The sequence below is a fragment of the Magallana gigas genome, chromosome 7 (genome assembly GCF_963853765.1).
Source record: "Magallana gigas chromosome 7, xbMagGiga1.1, whole genome shotgun sequence".
NCBI classification, from domain to species: domain Eukaryota; kingdom Metazoa; phylum Mollusca; class Bivalvia; order Ostreida; family Ostreidae; genus Magallana; species Magallana gigas.
Window position 1 is genome coordinate 11,020,586 of NC_088859.1, and position 24,516 is coordinate 11,045,101.

Genomic DNA, 24,516 nt, shown 5'->3' on the forward strand with positions numbered 1-24,516 from the left:
CTCTTTTCAGCGACTTACTCATTTCCGTGAGGAGTGTTTTGGAGTCGCGGACTGACTTGGTGGTCGGACTTATATCCTCAAGCAGTTGGTTTTCATTATCGATATTCTTCCCATGAACATAACCTGGAAAAAAAAAAATAAGTAATTTAAAGACATGATTAGCAGCTACAAAAGGTAAAGGTAATAAATATGTGATGAGCCACCTGAGCACAAAACCCAACTGGATGATAAAATTCAATATCGGTAAACTACATTTGTACATGTAGACACATTACCTCAAGGTTAAATTTCATTAAATGAATGCAACTTCAAAATTTGAAAATCAATTGCAAATTTTTCTTTAAACACATTAGTGTTTTGAAAATGTTAAATATTGCATTAAAATGCCAATAATACACGTATCCTATTTGTCAAAATGAATTTTTCAGAGGTAAGGGATGGATATTGGATTCATGTCAGTGAGGTCCCTCCATTAACATGGTTTATCACACATTGCTTCATCATTTGATAGTTTTACTTAGTCATCAGTTCAATGAAGCATTTCCAACAGAACTCTCTCAGCAATGAGAGAAACTTCCAACGATCAAAACCCACTTACAATTCCACGCTTGGTTAAAACATGTCCACATTTCTGAACGAAACACGAACCAGCTGAATGAGAAAAAATTCTCCAACATGATGAACCACCAAACGAGGTAAGTATCTTATAAAATCCGGACTGTGGTGTTAACAAGCATGGAGTGTGGAGAGGCCTCAATCTGATTCCTCTCCTGCTCGTAGAAGATGACTCATACATGTCTAGTGACAGAATCCTACCTTGATCTGGCCTCTTTGAAATCAGCCACGACACTGGGGAATTCATAATGCTGTCAAGTGGTCCATGCAGCCTCAATAACAGATTTGTCTTTGCACTTCATTTTTTTCCCTCCCATTCAATTAAAATACGATTTGGAATCATTTTGGTGGGGAAAAGAGAGATGAAATCAATGGAGATGAGGCTTCGGAGAAGAGTTTTAGTTTTTACTTCAAATTTGAATTAATTTTATTTCTTCAACCATAATTTGGACAGTTGATGACTTTAGCAAATAACTGAAGTCAAAAGACAGAGGATTTCTCTACAGAGTATTGAAACTCGGAAGATCAATGTTAGTGTGAAAACAAAGTAATCACAAACAGTTCTCTCTTCTTTTGTTCAGACAATATCTAACCAAGGGGGAGTTCTTATACTGCTTTACAAAATCATTGGAAAATGGAAGTTGTCAACATTTGCAGTGGCACAGCATAGTCCTACCGGGTACATAAGTTTGATGTGTCCTATAATTAAGCAGGAGGCCTAGGACTCACAGTTGCCTTAAACTCCAAATTGATCCAAAGCAAAGCCTTGATGTGGGCTCAAGGGATGTAGCACCTAGAAGCTCATGAATTCTTAATATAATTTTCGAATAAGCCCATTTTAATCAACTAATATTTGACATTTTAATACCTAAAAATTGAATTACCTTCTTACACATTTTTATTTTCTTTAAAGTACCGGTATAATAAGAAAGGGGAACATATGAGCCCTCTTTCTTTTTCTTGTCATTTCTAGATTATTAGCTATTTGAGATAGATCTAGATGTATTGAATTTTTCCCTATTATTTGGTACCAAGAAGATTTAAGATCTTCAGACATTAACTCAAAAATTGATGTAAAATTTCATATATACATCTCTCTCTGTTTCTCCAAACCAATGGCCAATGATATAACTTGAAAAAGCCGAGTACTCGATTCCCTGTGTTTTGCCATCAATGACAGTTAGGCAGTTACACATCTGATCTGAGACAACATATAATATCAATCCTTTTTTTCTATCAGGCAGGTTTGGGAGGAAAACAAAGACCCAGTGGTGTGACATACAGTACACATATTGATTATCAGAGAAGAACATCTCTCCCACTCTGTGCGGTAATTCTTTCGTATATACATAAACACTGCCAGACAATTTTGCGTCCCTGTCACGGCCGCTGAATGTTCAAGTCCGACCCCGCTAGGTGGGGGATCAATAGCTATGTGGAGCTCATTCCAAAAAAACATATTGATACTGTCACCTACCAGTGCCACCAGAAGAATTAGTGCTGTATCTGAAGATCATTCCTGTATCCCTTATTGATCAGATTCAGTGTTAGTCTGACAGGCATTTATTGTTGATTGACAGACCACATCAGAAACAGAGAACCGAGCATGATTTGTGATTATATACATGTATTATGTTTTAATAGCAGAGATCCTGACACTTTTCCTTCCAGCTTCTAGATTATCTTATAAAGGGCCCTGATGAATTATTAAAAATGTTGAAAACTGTATGGTTTCAAATATTAAAACTAAATGTACAAATGTCAAGCTGGATAATAAAACACATACCTGGTACTATAGATATCAAGAAGACCAAAATGCATGAAGAAAAAATAAAGCATGGTCATTGGCCCATTAATATGAAGCCATTGAAGGTCAGTCAAGTTTATTCTTGGGTTATAATCAATATAACCATAATTCAAAAGAGAAACTGTTTTATCTAAATACCTCTTCAAAGAGAAACTAGGCATCCATAGCAATAAGTTATTGCCGAGATCTTATAGCTCTGTACTGAATGCCTTCAATAACAAAAACAAGGAACAACCTGGAGTCTTCACTGAAATTATATATTGTCCACATATTCATTAATATATGTATGAGAGAATAGAAATGATTAGAACAGCTCAGTGAGAATTAAACATATAAAAAACCGCAACAACATTTTCCCACTCTCAACATCACATATACTGGTATACCTCAAAATCAATCAGAAAAAACAAGTTTAAAATAAATCGTATACTTTTAACGCCATTATTAATTTCCAAATGCCTTATCAATAACTATATAATACTTGTGAGAGAATAATCATGCATGTATCATACATGACGTACATACACATAAACAAATATAATGTTCTTGTGGAAATATTTGCAAGGTAAATGAATTTTATGAAAATATTTGTCCATCAAAACAGTGTAGAAGCTTATTCCTGATAAAAGTAAATGGTATTCATGTTTGATGTTTTTTTTTTCTTGCATAAAACTTGTCACCATTAAAACTCTTCAGTAAAAATAAATAAATTAGTAGCCCATAAAATTATCCATATTTACATCAGATGTACCAGGAAATAAAATCTTTCCAACCATTATTGATTATATAACTGATTTACATTCAGTACCTATCCAAGCGTTAGGGACCAGCATATTGCATCATAACAAATGTCATTGAAATATCATGGACAGTATATAGATTTTGTCAGTGTCTCCACCAATAAATGTTTTGCAAACCAAAGGTTATGACAATAAAACACTACTCCATGCAAAACATCAATTTCTGATGCCGACAAAATTCACTACAAACACATAATAATGATCAGCACATATCCTTTTGCAAAACTTCAATATCTTCTTATTGACCAAACCCTTTACAAACAAGGAACATAAACAAACGCCATTACCAAAACAAAAGGGACCTATTAAACTAATAAAACCTAGTTATACGAGTACTGCCGAAACTCACCATAACATTGGAAGTGCACCCTTCTTACTCCCTGCATGCTAATGGAACTCCTCTACAGACATTATTGACGGAATGCTACTCTAAACTCAGTTTGCAAAAGCCCAAAACATATAACTCTGCAAACAGGCAGTGCTTTAAAACGGAACGTGGACAACTCGCGTAACCATTCAAAATGAAAACAAAACATAGACAATGAGATAATCAATTTGTGGAGAAAAGAGCTTCTGAGGAGACGTACACGTAAAAGCTAATAAAAAAAATTATCACCTTTCTTCTGTTGAATCAATTTCTATGGGCCCCAAATAGACACTGCAACAGTAACACTTACTGCACTATAATGCATGACTAAATACCATTAAAAACCAAGAAAGTTAATTCTGGAACCCTCTGGTGCAAATCGCAGCACTGTAAAACAGAATCCCTCTAGACTACAATCATTTCTTATACAATGTATACCAAAAAAATAAACATGGTTGTCATGACAGAAATGCTTGTAATATCAACTCATCAGCAATTTTTGTGGTTTTGCTTTTTAGACTTTAAATTGTTTTTGAAAACTGTTCATATCAATTACTCTCAGCCATCCATTGGTTACAGATAATGGCTTTGCACAGCACAGTATTGGGAAAATATTCCCTAAATCGGTGAATTCCTCAGATGTATGGCCCCCAGGAAAAATGATATGTCCATCCCATGAAAGATAAACGAAAGAAGTACATGTATATATACCGGTACATTGAAGCCAGTTATTTCTTATACTTAAACATAGAGTAAATGAGGGTCAGCTTTAACTTAATTAAAATAAGACAACAGTCCAATTTGTAGATTAACTAAGGATGATCGAGTCTGTACACCTTTTGAAAAAGTTTCTCATACAAGCTCAAACATATATATTTCTTAGAGATATGGAACTCTTATAAGCAGTCATTTGACTTGAAAATGACAAAAAAAGGTTCAGGGGGGGGGGGGGGGGGGGGAATAAACTTTATTCAAAATTCATTGCTATTCCATTTCTACATAAATCAAATCTTTGTATAAATATTACATTAAGAACTGCCATTGACCTTCGATGGAGGAAGAAGTATGGCAACCCAAAGGCTGTTTTTCAGATGGTTCCCCCATTCCCCCAAAAAAGAAAAAATATTTGGATCCATGCCTGGTCTATATTCAGTGATTGACTGATGTCCCAGCCTCAATAAAAAAAATATTTCTCATTCACTGGAAGATTTGCACATTGTTCTGTTACGTGATCAATGAAGTTCTGTTCGTTTACAGAGTGATACTTATTGGAAATAAATCAGCAATAAATATTTTAACACAGAGCTTGGATCATCCCAGGAAACAGCTAGAGTAAAGTCTACATTCTCCCACTGTAATGCTAATAAATTTATAAATTCTCGACCAGCGGTTTGATACTCTATCTTAGGATCAATATATCTTTTTTTACAATACTGTAATTAAAGCTCCAATGTAATTACATTTATCTAGTTTTCAGTTCCTGCATAACATTCCATTAGCTTAAGAACAAAATCTGCCAAAAATGGTACAAAATTGTCCCTCGAGCTCCTTTCACTGTTTAAACTGCAAGTATAACATGTATAATTAATTTCTTTTGGCATACGGGCTTCTTAAATGAGACAAAATAAAGCCAAATAAGCACGTTGGTTTAAAATAACAGATTAGACTGCATGATCAGCTAAGAAAAGGAAAACAAGAGATGTTTGTGAAACACTTATGCACCCCTCTGTTAGAAATATCTGCAAAGAAAATGAACGGAAACTGCAAGTAATTGGAATTTTTCTATCTCCAAGGGGCATAACTCTGTCAAAAAATGCTCAATCATGCCTAATATCTAACTTGACTTAGATATTATTATGATAAACCTGTATACCAAATTTCGTTTCAACATATGCATCCTCTGCAAAGAAAATGAACGGAAACTGTTGGTGGACCGACCGACAGAGAGACAGACGGACAGCAGCAAAGTAATGTGCCCTCCCTTCTTTGAAAGGGGGTATAATAACGTATGCAGAACAATTACACTCATAGGCCTACCTATATATCAAGAGTCAAAGTTGTTAACACATCTGATTCAAAAGATCTGAGATGATTCTAAGTTTAAAATGCATTTCACAATAGACAGGGGGTCACTTAAGGTAGGTTAAATATAACAAAAAAATCTTGGGTAGAAATCTACCGGGTAATTGACAAATGTGACAGAAGGTCATAATTAAATAAGGCCTGAGTCAATATGGTCGGTTGGACTAAACATTAGGTTTTTAATTAAGCAACACTTGTTAGGAATTTATTTTCAGCATAATCCTCGGCATTAAATTTGAAATAGAAATGTTGATCAATGAGACATAACCAAAAAAGCTTTGCATTGTGGGGATACCAAGAGAGACTGTATAATATATTCTGATGGATTCTGTGAACATCATAAATATACATGTTGCTCAACTTGCAAAGTATAAAACGTTAGTCAATATTAGGTAATATTTTCTATATGGATGCTAAGCTAATAGCTGCCGTTTCTAGTCTGTTGACACAATCGCATTGATTATTTATCATTGTCTCCCAACTGCCTCAACTGTAAAGTCCATCCAAGTGAAGCAATTACATTGTAACACTTAATTGTAGACAGCCAGTACATTGCACTTTTCGATCAAAATATTTTTTAAAAATAAAAGTTCATTTCTGAAAAAAGATTTTGTTCAATATTTTAGCTCCTGAACATTTTAACGTATTAAACTAAAGATATGGAATTATCACTGCGAAAAAAAAAAATCTTAGGACTTGCTTAAAAAAATTCATTTAGGACTCAATTTAGGAATGACCAACAGAAGGTTTTATACATGATGTAATAGATGCACTACCTGTTAGATCATCAGATTTTAGTGTTACAATATCGTAATAAGTATCTGGATATTGAATTTTATTGAGGCTATATATACTATTTGTTTTATCTAATCTTACAATTCATTATGACTGCTGCCTTTCTTTAATATTAAATGCAAGATGGCCTGGTATAATATAAACATGAACTTAAAGTGAGCAAAGTGATGTATCCATGGACAGAGTCGAGCTAGCCATTAGGTAACGGTACAGACTGCTACATTCATGTACACTGTATACCCTGACCATGCACCTTAATTTGTATTGCATATACTGTTAGAGGCAGATCCACAGTATGAACCAGTATTAAACTGACACTATTTGGACCCTACAACACATATACAGCAAATCATTGAGGGTTGTATACATACTTGGCATACAGATTTACCGGTAATTAAAATGCTGGTCAGCTGGAAACCATTTTGGTGATTATGTTTACATAATCAGGAACAATACCTGTACAATGCAGTAAACTCTATGCAGAGAATTCGCTCTCACCTTTATCATGAAGTTCCTGGTTAATATTCTGAATCACAGAGGCAAACTTTGTCTGATTGTAAGCCAGTAGCTCCATGCTTCCTCTGTGTCAAACACTAAGAACTCGGCTCAATATGCTGATACATGTACTATAACTATTCCACTCATGCTCTGCTCCAATCACTATATCTCATTAAAGAACCACTGTTCCATCCACAATCTGCAGGCACAATTGTCCCTCATTTTTATCGTAATGATGGTGAAAGTATCTGCCTTTCCATCATTTAATCAACCAATGCAGCCGTCACTCACTCAGGAAAACATCAACATAGCAGCGAAAGAATCAATTCGAGTTACCTCCCTTACAGGCTATAATACGTAACCACCAGTGAATCACAGAACTCGCACCCGCACTGAGCCTGCGGTAATTGTGCAGATACATCTTGATCGGAGTACACAAGCGATTATAGGACAGCTGGGCTCTCACTGTGAGAGGGGTATTGATCGGGGTGCCTGACGACCAGCACCTACCCACAGGTACGTAAAATCAACAGTCCCTTGTACTCACATAATTTATTCAGGCATTGACACCGTTCTGCATTAAGAAGTGAATTATTGAGTACCTTAAACGGGTTAAATTTCTGTGTTTTCAGAGGCTGGCATGCAAAGATGATTGCATATTGATTATTAAAAACAAGAGAAAGTCACTGGAGAATTGACTCTCAGATCAATATCTCACAGATAATCTCTAGTTAACGCTATCATTTCGTGCAACACTCGTATAGATCAAGAGATATTATAGGAAGAGGCCAACATAGTAATCAGCACTACACACATGGATGCGTTACTGATATACTGGCCTGAAAAGAGTAACCCTAATGAAAAATACATGTGATAAATGAAATTATACAGAATTTTGTAGGTTAGCTATTTTTACTGTAGAGTTATGCTAGAGTTGATTCTTATACAGAATGCAAAAATAATTCTGCATTTAAACATGTATAAGTAATAAAAACAAGTGGCACATTGGTTTTTTTTTCTCTCATTTGTTATAATTCTGTCATGTAAACCATACTGTCATGTAACCAATACACATAGAGAGATTGTATGTACAGTAATGTACTAGTATCTTAATTTGATTGAGCCAAAACATCAATTATACAACTCTGATCAAATCCTGCTTGATTGCTGTTTATCTATATCTAAATAAGATGCCGTCAGCACCATTTAATTAATATGCATTATAAATATGAATAGTAATAAGCAACATCTAAACCCTTAAAAATAAAACCTTGTCCTCCTTAGGATCTGACCTTGGTATGCATTAGATGTCTGCACGACTGTAGCCTTATTTCCATTTCCTACTGGGGCGTCCCCATCACATGAGTCCTCCCCTTCCCTCTTCTCCACTTGAAGTCTAGCATCTTTTTGATGGTCATTTGCAACAGAATCTCTCCCTAAAACAACTGAAGTCTCCTGTTCACCACCTAGAGATTTCACTGGGTGGCTTTCTTCCACGCTCTGATCCTGGTTAGCCACACAGCACAGGCAGCAAGATTTGGACTTTCCCCCTCCCCCGTCTTCTTTGCTGAGTCTATGATATCTGGATTTTCTCACATCTCGCACAAAAGATTTCTGCCTCGATGGTATGTACTTGTTAGACACTCTGCCCTCTTCATCTGGGAGCCTTTCATTTTCTTCCAACTTTAACAATTCCTCTGAAATTTCTTTCTCCATTGTTGCATCATTGCAACAGTCTTGTTTTATAACTCAGCACATACACCAGGTTTCGTGTTGTTTTCCAAGTCATTACACTCTACATCAATATTTTCCCCTGAAATGTCCTTTGTACTTCATTACTCCTGTGGCTTCTACCTTACCGTTAGATAATAAGTCTCGGGTATCTCCCCGTTCGTAAACGCTGTGGTCTAATATACCTCTCTTTTAATTCTAAGCACACAATCTAAAGCTCTTTATTAAGCCAGGTCTTTTCCTATAGATTATCACTAATGGCTTTTTTTGAAAAGACAAATCCTAAATCTTCACATTTCTTTTTGAATTGCTCCAGCAATTATCTTACACATGAAGGATGCAGACACTACTGAGCATTGAAGTTTCTGATAAAGCAAGTCTCGCCTCAGTATTTTATTTTCCACTCATACTTCTTTAGTCCTCGACATTATCCTATATAATCTTCATCCTGCATATTAAATATATTTCTCTTCACAATGAATTGACATATGGCAAATAATCATTATATTATTCAGCTCTTTATCTGTTTTAATTCATACTATGCCATTCAGACTTCTAGTCAATTCTTTTCTGTTGTGACAATTGATTGTTTCAGCTCTCATCAACACTACCGGTAATAACTGATAGATGTCTTCTCATTTCATTGGTCAATGAATTAAAACCTGTGTCTTTTTAATGCTTCTATATGCTAACTTTATGCCAGTTTCTTACCCCTATTGAGTAATTCGACATTCTGTTAATGGGTTAATGCCATAGTGCCATGATATCAGGCTCTGTATATACTCAACACGTCCCCCTGTGATAGTCATCTATACAATTCATCACAAGTTCTGTTTCATCAAACACTCTACAATATTAGCATTGGTGCTTTGAAGCAAATGGAGGTTAATTCTCCATAGAATCATCAAGGGGTATCCGTATTCCCATCTCAATCCATACAAATGCCAATGATATTTAACTCTTTATATGCATGGGACTTAACTGTATGGGATTTCTAGCATTAAAGTCTGCAGAAAGTTTGGTTCCTTAAACAAATAATAACTCTGTCAGAGCTTATTAATGCAAAATTCCCTTACACTTTCTATTTTTGGTTATGTATTGAAACCTGAAGCGGTAAAGAGAGCGTTTTGGAACAGATAATCTAGACTTTTTTTATTCTAGTGAATTGATGTAGTTTGGGTAAAAAGGTATTTTTAAAATTTTATCAAGAAATTGAGCAAAAAGTATAGGAAGCAAAAACTTTGGACAGAGTATAAAGAAAAGTTTGTCCATCCATTTACTCCTTATCTGAGAATGAGTCTTACTTTAAAATTTTATTTTTAAATTGATATGACCATACATCTCTTTGGGATTGATCGAATATATATATAATTAGTGACTTGTTATACGTCACTGATATAATTATCTTATCCATCATACTGCATACCAACATCTTTTTGAATTTCCCATCAATTTTCTTATATTATTTATAGCATGTTCACACCATTGTAACTGTCATGGTAGAAACCATTGAATAATTAGGGTTACGTTAAAATCCATCCTTCTAACAGACTATTACAAGTGAATCAATGTTCATCACTTCATGAATACAGTACCTGAGTACTTAATTAGTATGTAAAATTTCGCCACTTTCATTTTCATGCTCGACTTCGCTCCAAAATGTTGCCAAAAGTGATAATAATAAATGTGCATCGATATTACTTATACCCCTATAAAACGTAGTTGATTCCATTTCACTTGTTCAAGGTTTTTTCCAGTTTTTTGTCTTCTGTCAGCTTCTCAGCACCATCCTTACCCCAGCCTACACATGCGGAAATCCTCGGAGTTTTATCACTGACTCATGGCGCGAAGCTCAGCATGGCTTATACATTATAAAATTTGACATCCTAAATTTTGTTTAGATAACTTATCAGCCACTTTTATATGTTACTATTCAAAAACATAAATGTAAAACGTGTGAAATTGTAAGAAAACACTTTTCATCCGAATATTTTTCGAACGATATACTGAAAACACTTCCTTTTCAGCTATTGTTATGATATGTTTGATTGGTCATTTTTTTCTAAAATTAGCCAATGAATGTTTATCTTTCAAAAACCATGCTAATCTTTACACTTCCTTGATGAAGAGGAAGAAAAGTTAATGTGTTGACGCGATTTTGGTAAATTCTAATCCCTAATCTGAGATTTTCCCAATTAGAGCTTCAGTACGGTTCAAAGAAACAGAGATTTATAGAATTGACAGAACACCAAATCGACCATTACGTGGTATGTTTTAGAATTATCTTGTTTTTTCGGTGTTCGTGACAAAAATTAGTCACGTCCTGACAGATGAAAAATAAAGTTCTTGGAATCAGTGTAATGTTTTTGACTTTAATAAACATTTTAATTAATGTTTCAACAAAAAATAACTAGGAAACACGAGTTTGTGACGAAATCCCAGACATTTACATGTATCATATCTGCATGCTTAAGCTGTTAAGATCAAATATGATTAAAAGGTATCTTATCAAAGTCATGGTTACATAAAGTAACTGTGGTACTGCTCTTTTGCAGGGCAAACAGACATAGTTTGGTGAAACATGGTAAATGTTTGATTTAAGGAGTGAATTTAATTTCTACAGTCTGTCCCAAGAAATTCATGCAGCACATTTTGACGATTTTTAATAAAAATACACATACATGTGAAAGAAATGAATTAATTGAAATCGATGAAAGGAAAAACTTTTAATATCTTTATTGACACATTATCATTTTTCACTCGGAAAAGTTCACGGGTATGAAAACAGTTTTCTTACGGAGATTTGTTGACATCTTTTCTCGATACGGAAGTCACTTGGAATACCTCCCAAAATTTTTAAACGTTATCATCTCGCTTGCACTGCAAAATCCCTATAGACTTTTTATTTTCAGCAGTGTATTGAAACCTAATGGGGGTATTCCAAAGGAGAAGTCTTTGGATTTTTTCATGCTATCAAACGAACATCGTTTTAACCTTGAGATATTCATAGATATTAAATAATTTAAGAAATAAGAAAATGTGCAGCATAATTAACTTAGGACAGACCTTATATCTTGTTATATGATATGATATAACATAACAATAAAGCAGTTAAGTTTATAGAAATAAGAAAATTGTTCCAAGTTATATTATCCTTTAATAACATAATAACAAATTAAATTTGTTATTATATTTTAATTTTCTATTTCTAAAACCAGTAAATAAGAAATTTTTTTTCAAACTAACATTGTTATTTTCCAAATTTGAATGTAACGTTAACATGGTTAAGCAGGTTAATATGATTTGCACAAGCATTGTAATGTGACATTAGGTAAGTTATGTTATTCAATGTAGATGACTTTGTTTAGCCAATCAACGGAAGGGGGGCTTTACAACCAAAATTAAATGATTTAGTTATCTATTAGCTATAACTTTGCCAAAATTTATCAATTTGCCCAGCAAATTGATAAATTACTGCAGTTACTATTAAGGGTAAATTGCATTGGACTGTGGCAAATGTTACTATACTTACTGCATTCACAAATGCACTTTTTTCCTCATTGATGTTTAAATGCGAAATATTTTCAATCATGTGTTTCATTGATTTTAACGCATAAGTGGTGCATATACGGTACATGTGCTTTGTTCTCACTGACTTTTATCAGGGACTTTTATACTAAGTTAGTATATTTATAGGTGCCTGTTTTTATGAAAAGGAAATACCAGTAGTAAAACTTAACCACTTATGCAACGTGATCTTTTGTAAAATGAGGATGCTTTATGTATCACTGCATTTACTGATAACTCAATGCCCTATTGTTAGTGTTTACATAATAGGTTCAGTACTGCCATACTCCTGCTAGCATTAGCAAGTGGCTTAAGCATTTAGCTCAGTCAGTAGTTTGAGATGTTAAGAAAATTAACAAACAGTGAAACACCAAATTCAACCTTATTTAGAAATTGGACAAATCAGGGATGTGTATTTTTATAACTACATTGTTATTATGCTCAAAGTGATGCCAAGATATAAAGTGCATATAAAGCATATAAAAAGTGTTTGTTCTAATGTACTTTATGTAACAGATATTTGAAATTAAATTGATTTACAAAATTAAAAAAAATAGAGCCCATTGAGAGATATTGTGACTCATTTAGTGAGGTATCGGTTGTTGCCTATCCTGTTAGTACATTTTAGTACATATAACGGTATAAACACATGGAATAGATCCCTTGCTGATATTAGATTTCCATACCTTTAGAATTATTTATTTGTAATAGCTAGCTGACATTAATGGAATAGCAATAAAACATTACAGGAGAAATGTTGAATTTATGGGTTTTTCACTCTTACATATATATTTGGACCTGGATACTTGTATCAAAACAAAAGGAAATGGGATTTTATTTTTTGCAACCCAGTAACTTTAAGTTGAATCCATGGAATATTTGATCAAGAACTAAACTTTTTCAACAGAAATTCTTATGTTGTTCTTTATATCTGTGTTACAGGTTTTTAAAAGCATGGTTTTGACAAATAAGAGATAAGAGCCATGGCTGCGAGGTTCAACAAGCCCTCAGCCTCCCCGTTCTTCTACGGGAGGATCACCAGGGAGGAGGCAGAGTATTTCCTGAGGGAGAGGGGCTCCGAAGAGGGGCTATTTCTGTTGAGAGAAAGCATTAGTCCACTGGGAAACTACGCCATTAGTATCTGCCACAACAATAAGTATGTCATATAGTTTTGATTTTTAGATTGTCAACTGTTACTGTTTCAAAGATGACCGAAGCATGATTGACATGAATAATATGTGAATGCAATGATGAATTTCATATAGATATATATAAGTCTTTTAAAATGTAACATTGTTTGGTATATTAGTGTTCATCACTAGAGGAAAGATGTAGTATAAAATATAGATATACATATATTTATAACTGGTAATACTGTACTGTAGTTCTTTTAAGATGTAACAGGGTTTAAAATTTATTTCTTTTTCAGTGTCCATCATTACAGTATAGAGAAACGACTAGATGGTCAGTTTATGATTGCGGAGGGCAAGCCCTTCCCTGGCCCTTTAGAACTTATTGAACACCACAAAACCACCATCGATGGTTTCGTCACAAAACCAACAAAAGCTTGCAACCGTGCCAAATTTCAACCTGCCATTGCCTTCAGGGGGATGACATACACTGACCTAGAAAATGAACTGCTGAAAAAAGCAGAGAAAATGAAGGTATGTAGCGTTATATTGTTTAAAATTTGATAGAAACACGATCAAAATTAAGGGTATTTTATTAATGTACCAATATAAAAGTATCAGTACTAAGTATTGTCATTTTTAAAAGTTTCATAGTCTGAATTGACTGAGTGATATGGTATGAATTCAGGTGATCATACATGTATATTTACATCTACCAAGCATAATTTCCTCTATTTCTTACGGAAACTTATAGTTAATTCATAGCTCTTTAGAAACAGCCAGACTGAAATCTACACGCCCTATTTATCGATTGGTCAAAATCTACAGTGGCTTAAAGTGACAGGACTGAAATTGACAAGCCCTGTTTATCGATTGGTCTGAACCTACAGCGACCTTAGTAAAATCCCCGACTGCACGAAATAATCATGACGATGCCAGACTCAAAGTCTCACAGGAGACGATTTGGCTGTTTCTTTTAGCTAACATTCTTTTGTACATTAACAGTAATTTAGTGAATTTTACTAACTTTTCATAATCAATTTATTAATTAGTTAAAGAAAGACGTTAATATAAACAATAAAATGCTTTCTTTGATCATTCATGTGGGTTATGAAGGTAGCAATCATTGCAGGAAAAATTTACATAACCCACTTACGCGGGTTATGTATTTTTCCTGCAATGTCGCTACCTTCATATCCCTAATGAATCACCAAAAAAGCATTTTATTGTTTACATGTTGCTCATTGTAACATTCAATGACTCGACAATGGCAGGGCAAGATCATCCATGATCAAAAATTAGGCTTGCATTTTGATACTGTTTTAGGACTGTACATTTCTGTACAGAAAGGTGTTATACATGTACAATAATGGAGATAGTATCAACTATTTCTCTCCATTCATCAAATAATAAATTTGTTCACCTTGTCTTTTCCTTTAACTTACCACAGGTACATGTATAAGATTTGCATGATGACAAAAATTGTAAGATCCTTTGAATTTTGATCTGATGCTGTTGTTTTGTGTGTGGACAGAATGTGCGGATGGAGACTGCCCTGGGGGCCCAGAGGGACCACCTGATGGTCATGGTGGCCAAGGATCTCCACACACAGATGCCGTGGTTCCACGGGAGTATCAGCCGCGACGAGGCAGACCGGAGACTGGCAGCTGACGGACACGACGACGGAAAGTTCCTGTGAGTTATGACCATTTTGTATATATTAATAAGATGAAATATTTTAGAATTCTGATTTTGGGACCAGAAGGCATAAATGTTTACAAGAATTTAAAAAGTTTCAAATTACAATGTGCTGCACTCATGCAAGTGCGGATCGAGCATGCTCATGTGTGCTGATACTTTACAGGTAGAGTGGATATACATTAACCAAACTCATTGATTTATACTATAGATTATAATTCAATTTTAATTCTGATTTATGATTTGATTTTTTGATAAGAGAAAAATATGATTGTTTATATCAACAAGGAAATCCTGATCTTTTTCAGAGTGCGTCTCCGAGAGGACAAGAAAACCTACGCTCTGTCTCTTAGCCACAAAGGCGAAACCAGGCACTACATGATTGAAAAGAAGGATAAATTCCACATTCTAGGGGGACCAAAGTTTGACTGCATCATGATGGTTAGAGAGATTTCTTAAATTAATAAAAATATTTAAAATATTAGTGTATATATAGGCATGAAGATTTCTGTTGATATCCTTTGCTCCTACATACTGTTACTTCAGATGCAGTGCTGAGTCAAAATCCTTTAGCATAATGGAGACTAAATGCTATGAAATTTAAAAATATAAATCAGTTTGATTTGTGTACAACCAATTTTGATGTATAAAATAACCAATTTCAATTTTATGATGGTGATTTCATAACTGAATTGTCCATTTGGTATTATTTAGAGTGAGATGGACATTAAAATGTTGTTGATTTTGTTGTTAGATGATTGACCACTACCACAACAAGGCTGACGGACTTTTGTGTAAGCTAGCTGTGCCATGCCCAGCCCCCAACTACGACAAAGGCAAATGGAGAAGTATGTACTTTATGGGTTTAATTGCAAATAAGTTTCAATAGATTTGTAAAATTGAAGAATGTATGTTTAACTTAATCTCTAAGTTGCTCTCTCATAGAATTTTTGATGAGTACATATCACATTTATTGCATCCTAAATGAATTTACCAGTAGGAACAAAGTTTTGGCTTTATTTTTGGGAGTTGATTTTAATCAACTCTCCTATGCACTTACTCGGGCAAAGCAAAAGTGAAACAGTGTTTGGACCTAAGCACAAATCAATACCGCTGACAACACTTAGTTCTTGAAAATAATCGATAAATTCGATGCTATGTATTCTGAAGCATTGTTTTTCAAGAAAACTTATTTATTAATACCATGAAAATAATAAGATTTTAAATTGTACAAACAGTTTAAATATTTTTTAAAGTCGTATGTATTCCTACGCAAGAGTTTAATGTAGTCTCGCTCAACCAGACGCTTGGCTGTGTCCGTTAATATCCAACAAAACAGTCTCTCTTGCTTGTCGGAGATAAACGGAGACAGTCGAGCGTTTGGTTGAACAAGGCAAGAGTTCAATCTTGCCTGGATCCATACAATTTCTCAAAATATTTCGATAACTGATACTACTTGCCATGCAAAATCACATATCGTTGATTTTGAATAAATGATAAGCGATAAAATCAACTCCCGTCAGTTCTTCAGTACTTTGATTTAAATTTGCGATGTTTACATAAAAGTTTGATTTTTTTGCAGAGTACATGGATTATAATTGTAGTAACTTGGCTTATGGGTCAACTGATCAGTTCTCCAGGTCATCAGATATACAGGTACACTGTATATTATTGTTAATTACTTATACATGTGGTTACATTTGAGAGAGTAAACTGTTCAGCCTTATTTAGTTTTTGTGTTGATTGAATATTTTTATAAATGTCTCTTGATCCATGTGAAAGAATAGAAGAATTTATCAGTTATTGTATCACATATTCTTTAAAAACTGAATTACGAATGGCAAATTCCTTTATTGATATGTTTGTTACAGGATGGACCTGGTGTCCCTTCCTTCCCTGCGCCCCAGCCCCCTGTGGTAAGCTCCCCCCCTGTCCCTCCATCTCGTCCAACTGGTCGACGATCGTCCAATCGAGTTCGAGCCCCACTGCCTCCGCTACCTCGAGGGATCAAGGACGAAACATGGGAAGAACAAGGTAAGCCAAGCTTGTTTCTTCTCGCTTTTTTGGTCTTACAAAATTGGTATTGTATACCATTCCTAGCAGAAAACAAGATTTGTGAAGATGTACCTGTAATTCATTGTCTGTTTGTAACTTGTTATTTCATTTGCTAAACTTTATTTCTAGCCTAGCCATGACATGTACCAAATTTTTCAATGTAGATTTAGAATTTAATGCTATGGATAACGCAATGTTTTATATTTGATATTATCAAAATGTCAAGAAAATTTATATTGATGAAATGATTTGAGAGGACAATTTAGAATAGGGCCTTTGGTTTTTCACAGATTTTCCGCCTGAGCGACATAGGTCGATGCATGGCATTGATGCTAACAATTTGATGAAGATTTATGACACTGTGCCAAGAAATGACGAGATGTTCTCTCTGGAAAGACGTCAGATAAAGCTGGATCAAGAAAACCTAGGTCAGTAACCATGTAGTTCCTCACAGAGTTCTTCTAAGTTACATTCAAGTTACTACAGGGGGAAATGGTTAAATGGTAACAAATCACATAAGATCAGGACTTTTTTATAGATTGTTATTCATAATATAAGTAGAAGTCTATGTATACACTTTTTATTAAAAAAATACATGTACTATCAACTGTGGAATAAATAAGTTCAGTAAAACTCAAGTTACAGCAAGTTATGAGACCCCTTGAATTGACTTTGCATTATCTTAATACAGGTACCAAATTCCAAGTACAGTTATAAAGATAATGAACAATGTGACCTGTTTTGGCAGGCTATTGTTTATCAGTATGATAAATTCACAGGATTTAGAGAGTGAACAATTTTACCTGTTTTGACAGTTTAATGTTATAGTTAATAAATTTAAGGATAAATATAGTGAATTAATTGACTTGTTTTGGCTTTGCTTTATCCATCTTCTAAATTCTAAGAATTTACATGTTGGTCGTGAATAATTTGACCTTTTTTGGGGCAGGCTCTGGGCAGTTTGGCTCCGTGGCCAAGGGAGAGTGTACCCTCAGGAATGGCAGTGTGATCCCCGTCGCCGTCAAAACTCTCAAGAATGAGGACATTGGTGCCAAGGAAGAGGTGAGGGTCATGCAACTCTGTCTGAATACATGCACAGAACAAAGATTGTTTGTTTATACAATGTTGCCTCCCTTGTTTATTTCAGATGCTGAAAGAGGCTCGATTTATGATGAATCTGAACCACAAGCATATAATTAGGATGATCGGTCAGTTGATTATTAAAAATTTCCTATAATTGTTAACTAATGATTTAACTTCATTATGGAATGATGTTTATGTACCATATAAGGTGTTTATTTGAGATTGTTTGTACATTTGCCACATTAAAGAAATGTATGCACATCACTTTATAATATTCTTGGTGTTTTGTAGGTATTTGTGATGCAGACTGTGTGATGTTAGTCCTGGAGCTAGCCCCTAAAGGGCCCCTGAACTCATTCCTTAAGAATAACAAGTTAGTAAATGTTTCAGAAATATACATGTATCTCATGACATCAAAAAACTCATTGTACTTCTCTCTTGACAAAGCACTGATCTTAATGATACATACTTATTTAGATGAATTTAGAGCCTAGTTCTTTGAACAATGTAATTGTCAATGAATACATTGAGAGAGAGAAAGCAAGAGAGAGAGAAAGCGAGATAGAGAGAGAGAGAGAACAGAGTACATGTATTGTGGAAAAGTGCTTATTAAACTCTTGAGAGCAACTTTTGTAGACTGCCAGTTTTTCGAAAATTTGTTTGAATGTAAATTCATGCATATCTTTTTAATAAATCTATAAAGATCAAGCTTCATATTTCATTGTGGATGTAAATTCATAAGTTAGGGTTTCCACCATAAATATTAATGATTCTTCAGTATCTGAAGGAAGATGTGATGAAATTTCTTTGATTACCAGAGATATGAAGCAATCAAACATCGTGGAGATCATGTGGCAAGTCGCCTCAGGAATGGCCTACCTGCAGCAGAAGAAGTATGTCCACAGAGATTTGGCCGCGCGTAATGTACTGCTGGTGGATGAACACACTGCAAAAATCAGTGATTTTGGAATGTCCAAAGCAATGTCCAGGGAACAGAACTATTATGAGGTGAAGGGACCTGTAAATTCTGATGTTTATATAGAATACAGATAAATAGTGTTTAAACAGTGCTGCAGCTGTAAAAATTGATATATCAACAGTTGTAGAGAAGCATTGGCCATCTTGGATAATCAATTTGCCATACTATGTATAGATAAAGTTCAGAAATTCATGATTTGTTTCTTAACATCACATGTATTTTTAAAAAAGTGACTCTGTCACTTGAAAAAAAAACTGTGCAATAATGTTGTAAAAGAGTTCATATATCATTGACTGATTCAAACATTTTACGCTATGACTAATCCAGACTTATTGATACTCTCTCAGGCTCAGAATGCTGGGAAATGGCCGCTGAAGTGGTATGCTCCAGAGTGTGTGTATTATTGGAAATTCGACAGCAAGTCTGACGTGTGGAGTTATGGTGTGACCTTGTGGGAGGCGACATCTTATGGGGACAAGCCTTACAGGGTGAGTGTCCACTTAGAATGTGTAGAAAAAATGTATAGATAAAAAGTATAGAAAATAGATATGTAGAAAAAGAGTAATGTTTTAGTGTGTCAGATAAAGGAACAAACCCTACCTCCTCTAGAATGTGTAGAAAAAAGGGTATTAAGTTAGGGTGTCAAAGAGATAATGGGTTTTTTTTTGGTACCAGTAATGACCTCGGTACTTTATTAGAGGTGTCCACTAGGGATGTGTAGAAAATGTAGAAAGACCAAGTAAATGAATGTAATGAAAAAATGGGGGGAAAAACCCAGAATGTCAGCTAAGAATGTAAAAGAAGTTGTCTTCTAGGGATACACACATGTATTGAAAAAATTGTAGCTGCAAGGATTAAAAAGTATTTTCTCCATATGTACAAAAAAATAGACTCTCTACATTATTTGAACTCCGAACTATTTTAGTTTTCTCTTTGCTGAAATACCTGGTATGTACTCATTTTGATACATATATTGATTGGTAGCAAAATTTAGATTATAAATTGTTAATTTTTATTTTTATACAGAAAATGAAAGGTCAAGAAATTTTACGTTTTCTTGTGGAGGAAAATCAGCGGTTATCAAAACCACCTCGTTGTCCTGATGAAGTCTATGAAATCATGTTAGAATGCTGGAAATATGAGTAAGTAAATGTATCCATTTAGTTTATCTGTTATTAATTTAAATTCTTTGTAAAAGTTCAAAAAGAATAAAAGTTTAGTTCCTAATAATAGTTTTCTATTAGATATGTGCATAAGTACTTTATTTTTTTTTTTCAGTAAAAATGAGCGACCAACATTCATACAACTAGAGACCAAGATGAGTTATATCTTTAACTGTTTACTGGAGAGGGGAGAATGATAAATGTAGTGCTTCATTCACCCATCGGGACATTGCTATAGTGTTTCATCATGGAACAAGACTATCAAAGATTCACAGAAAAGTGTTGCTTTAAGTCGACTAACAGAAATCAGATATTTAGTTAAGAAAATCTACATTCCTGGTTCTGTTTGAATACGTTCAAAGACAGTCATGAATCATGGATGTTAAAGTTCATCTAAATTTACATGTACAGAATATCTATTTTGCCAAAGTTCTGACTAAATGTTATCTGAATACATGGGTCATTTGTATGTTTGACATGACATGTATTTGTTTGGTATTATCTTGTTTGTACCGTTATCTGTATAGTTCCAAAGGAACAGCGCTGTCTACCTATTTTTATAAATTTACACTGCATATTGATTTTACCGTGCATCCTTTTTATCTGTGTGTTTCTTCATAAGTACCCCCACCCCATTCCAACCAAAACATTTATACTTTTGTTTATGAGGCGTTCCTCTATGATACATGTCATAATGTTGTTTCTATTAGTTGTTCTCTATTACTTAGTATTGTGTAACAATCAATTTGTTGACTTTATTTTTTTCTTATTTTGAATTAATATCTTGGCTCAATCCATCAACTTCCTTAACATTAACTAGATGACCGCTATAGATAGAGGAATGTACATGTACACCCAAAAGACTCATTTTTTCTGTCTCCATCTCTCTTATAGTGTCTATTTTTCTCTACATATCATGTATTTACAAATATTTCTATAGTATTCATATTGATGTCTGAAAGATGGCATAATCTTTAAAAGAGACATTTATATTTTTGTATACATAGTATTTTTTAAAAACATTCCTCCCTTCATACTTTACTGCAACTTTTTAGATGTTATATAAATACATGTAAACCCTTTTTATATTAATTGCAAATGCTGTAACATTCCTGTATATATATATATAATCATGTAAATCTGCATAAAATGAATGGTCATGCATATATTTAACAGCTGAATGATCCATCATCTGTTTAAGATAATTGATTGAAAATTTTGCCCCTAAGGCCTAATAGAAATATTTCAATTTATGCACTTTAACATCTTAGCTGATTTTGGTTAGGAGCAAACCAGGTCATAATGACCCATATTAAGTCTGAAGATAGATTTTTGTAAAGCATAAACTTGATACTCGGTCAGCAATAGATAATGTTTTAACCTTTTTTTTTTTGGGGGGGGGGGGGGTTGTTATAAAACAAACAATTGTCAAGTCATTGATTAAAGCTTTTACTCTGTGAGTAAATTATGCATTTCCAAACACTTGCGAAAATATTTATCATATATATATGCCATTGAGTTCAACTTTGTTTTTGTTTTTCCTGAGATTAATTTGTTATATTTTCTTGCAAAAATGTTAATATATAAAGAGACATTATTTGTAGAAATGTTATTTAGAAATGAAATGTTACCCCCTGATAGATTTGTACAATCGTTCAACACCTTTGTCTTTCTGAACTTTGTGGACTTGTATTATAGTGACGAGAATGTATGTGTCTTTTAAACCACCACAACGAATAATTTGTTGAAAGAAAGTATATAATGCACCATCATAGACTAAAGAACCATTGTGCTGAATTACACAGGCCTTAGTAAGTTCTTGATAGATTTATCATTTACGTAGCTGATGAATTTCACCCTGGCTTAAGTATGTAATGTTTTTCTGTGTAACAGAGGTTTTTGCTTTGGTAACTGACATATGATTCAGCGTAATGCCATTGTGCATCAAATATGTTTCCCTGTGTTTATCATTATGTGTAATTGGTATATTTTTTTTGTTTTGGTATATTCTAATATTGACCAATTCTACACAATGTTTGTTAGATGATTAAGTTTGATATCATCATTAGATCATTGATAAGATTTATTCTGTGCAAAATATTCAACATGTAAGTTGCTTTGTTTTTCTGTGAATTAGCAAAAAGAGTGGCTAAACATGACATGCATGGCCCGTGTAAGAAATAAATTTTTTTGGTGTGCGATTACATTGTTTTTTTTCCCACACCACTGTTGTTGCATCTGGCTAATCACAAATGGCAACCCTTTAAGTTTCTCTCAGAATTGATTTTTTGCTCATGGCTAGCCTTGATTTTCACATTCTTAATACATGTATTTATGATTGCAGGATGAAATGAATGGTGAAGCTATATTGACACATGTCAAGTTCATGTTTTGGGGACTTGTGACTGTACATGTTTCATTCCTACCTGACCGATGTATTTATTGTCTTAGACTGCATATATAGAATCGTCACATTAGTTATATCATATTCTGTTTGATGCACAGAAAGAGAATTGCATATTTTTTATTGATGGCCAATAAATGATCAAATACTTGTATTTTAAATCACTAGTGGGATTCTTATGGGCAGGTATTAACTATTAAAGTATGTCCTGTTCAACAAGTCTACTTGGAAGAACCGTTTCTCTCTCTCTCTCTCTCTCTCTCTCTCTCTCTGATTAGTCTATTGCATTCAACGTACATATATGTAGCTGTAAACCTTATATAACCTTCCCCAGTCTTTAATTTATTAATTTGAAGTGATGTAATTTTGAATGCTTAGCTTCACATTATTTAAATGTTTAATGAACAAGAAAAGCAGCAGCCAAGAATCGGAACTTGATCGAGTTGATAATATCACAACAAGGGAAACTAGATGCTGTCATTTGACAGTAATACCCGCACCATGTGTTTGCCCCTAAATAACACTGTTTTGTACCAGTTTATTTAAAAATGAAGGCTATATGCAAGCTCCGGTAATACAATTAAAATTTATAATTTTCATGTGATAATACACATCGTGACATGAGCAGCACTTTATGTGCAATATGGGGTAGAACTGTTTGCATTGAATTTTCAGTTAATCAATAATCTTAACATTTTATGTCATAGAAAGTATAATGGTCTATATAATTATTACAAACAAAATTGAAAATTAAATTATGTCCCCTCCCCGTGGCGGTTGCCGGTTTTAGATTTGCTTCTGTGTGCCTACATGAACATCATCGTGTGCACAGATTTAAATAGAGAAGGGGTGGGAGTGAGGGGTCCAGACCCCCCCCCCCCCATGAAAATTCATCTATATCAATTGTAAAAGTACCAAAAATACACCTTGGACCCCAATGCTCTTACAGACATGTAAACGCTCAAACCCATTGCGCTTCAATGTTAGGTAACATTATTTGGGGGGTAACTATTTAATCAATATTTGATATACTTTATTGTTTATCTCAATAGAAAGTATACATGTACATCACAATATGCAGGTGTCCTGCACCACCTTAAAGCTGTTATTTACCTAATAAAATAGTGCAAGTGGATTTGAAGAATAGGTCATAAAAATACATGCATGTTACAAATGAATGATCTTTGTCTGAAGTTACGTACACAACACAGGTCTGCATGTCTCATTAGCGGGTACTAGTTTTACCCAGCTCTTCGATTAGATGGGTTCACGTGTATACATACATGGGTGTTGCTAAAACGCGGAACGGAAAACGGAACGGAAAGCGGAACGGAAGGGAAAACGGAAAATCTTATCTAATGTTATTTACCTCATAGATTTGTTAATCATGCTAAAACGATATACTTTATGTACCTTTTTATATTTTTTTTTTGAAAGATTAGCAATATTAGATTATTTATTCAAGAATATTTATTACCTCAAAATTAACAGTACATGAATTGACCACTATATTCTGTCCCAAAATATCTTCGATTCACTTTTTGCTGTATATTTATATATACCTCAGGGTTTAAGCGATTCTCTTTTAGAAGCATTACACATTCTCATTATTCTTTCTTTAAAACGTCCTCTCTAGCTTATCAGCTGGTATAAATACACGGCTAAAAACAAAGAAGTCTACGGGGTTTTGCATTTCAACAATCCCGGATTATAGTGTTGAAAAATTGTGCAAGGTCTTCTGA

The 24,516-nt window shown here is 34.1% G+C and overlaps 2 protein-coding genes across 12 annotated transcripts in view; one reads left to right on the forward strand and one right to left on the reverse strand.

Moving 5' to 3' along the window:
- Nucleotides 1–10,610, reverse strand: part of LOC105341695 (dystrobrevin beta) — a 57,567-nt gene extending 46,957 nt beyond the window's left edge. Inside the window, exons 1-3 of one of the 10 annotated variants that reach the window (XM_066066711.1) lie at nt 10,403–10,610; nt 8,257–9,143; nt 19–123 (exon numbers count right to left, since the gene is read on the reverse strand). In XM_066066711.1, the coding sequence (XP_065922783.1) occupies nt 19–123; nt 8,257–8,680 (529 nt within the window). In that variant the 5' untranslated portion in view covers nt 8,681–9,143; nt 10,403–10,610. Of the gene's footprint in view, nt 1–18; nt 124–598; nt 764–816; nt 878–3,571; nt 3,715–6,964; nt 7,337–8,256; nt 9,144–10,402 lie in introns of those variants that run through there. The other 9 variants (XM_066066712.1, XM_066066713.1, XM_066066714.1 and 6 more) reach the window with 9 other exon arrangements.
- On the forward strand, nt 7,347–22,935 carry LOC105341693 (tyrosine-protein kinase SYK-like). 2 transcript variants are annotated; one of them, XM_066066718.1, is made up of 16 exons: nt 7,347–7,480; nt 13,205–13,418; nt 13,692–13,926; nt 14,927–15,087; nt 15,399–15,531; nt 15,845–15,938; nt 16,673–16,746; nt 16,962–17,124; nt 17,436–17,573; nt 18,095–18,207; nt 18,293–18,353; nt 18,520–18,601; nt 19,047–19,236; nt 19,555–19,695; nt 20,234–20,349; nt 20,486–22,935. In XM_066066718.1, exons 2-16 carry the CDS (start codon nt 13,246–13,248, stop codon nt 20,565–20,567), a joined length of 1,956 nt encoding a protein of 651 aa, XP_065922790.1. In that variant the 5' UTR covers nt 7,347–7,480; nt 13,205–13,245; the 3' UTR covers nt 20,568–22,935. The 2 variants fall into 2 exon arrangements, with proteins under 2 accessions (XP_065922790.1, XP_065922789.1); XM_066066717.1 differs by lacking the exon at nt 7,347–7,480 and adding an exon at nt 10,796–10,962.
- The last annotated feature ends 1,581 nt before the right edge of the window (nt 22,936–24,516 follow it).

Coding starts and splice junctions, on each gene's coding strand:
- LOC105341693 (XM_066066718.1), top strand. CDS start 13,246: ATGGCTGCGAGGTTCAACAAGCCCTCAGCCTCCCCGTTCTTCTACGGG. Junction 13,419..13,691: donor AGTATCTGCCACAACAATAA/GTATGTCATATA, acceptor TTTCTTTTTCAG/TGTCCATCATTACAGTATAG. Junction 15,088..15,398: donor CACGACGACGGAAAGTTCCT/GTGAGTTATGAC, acceptor GATCTTTTTCAG/AGTGCGTCTCCGAGAGGACA.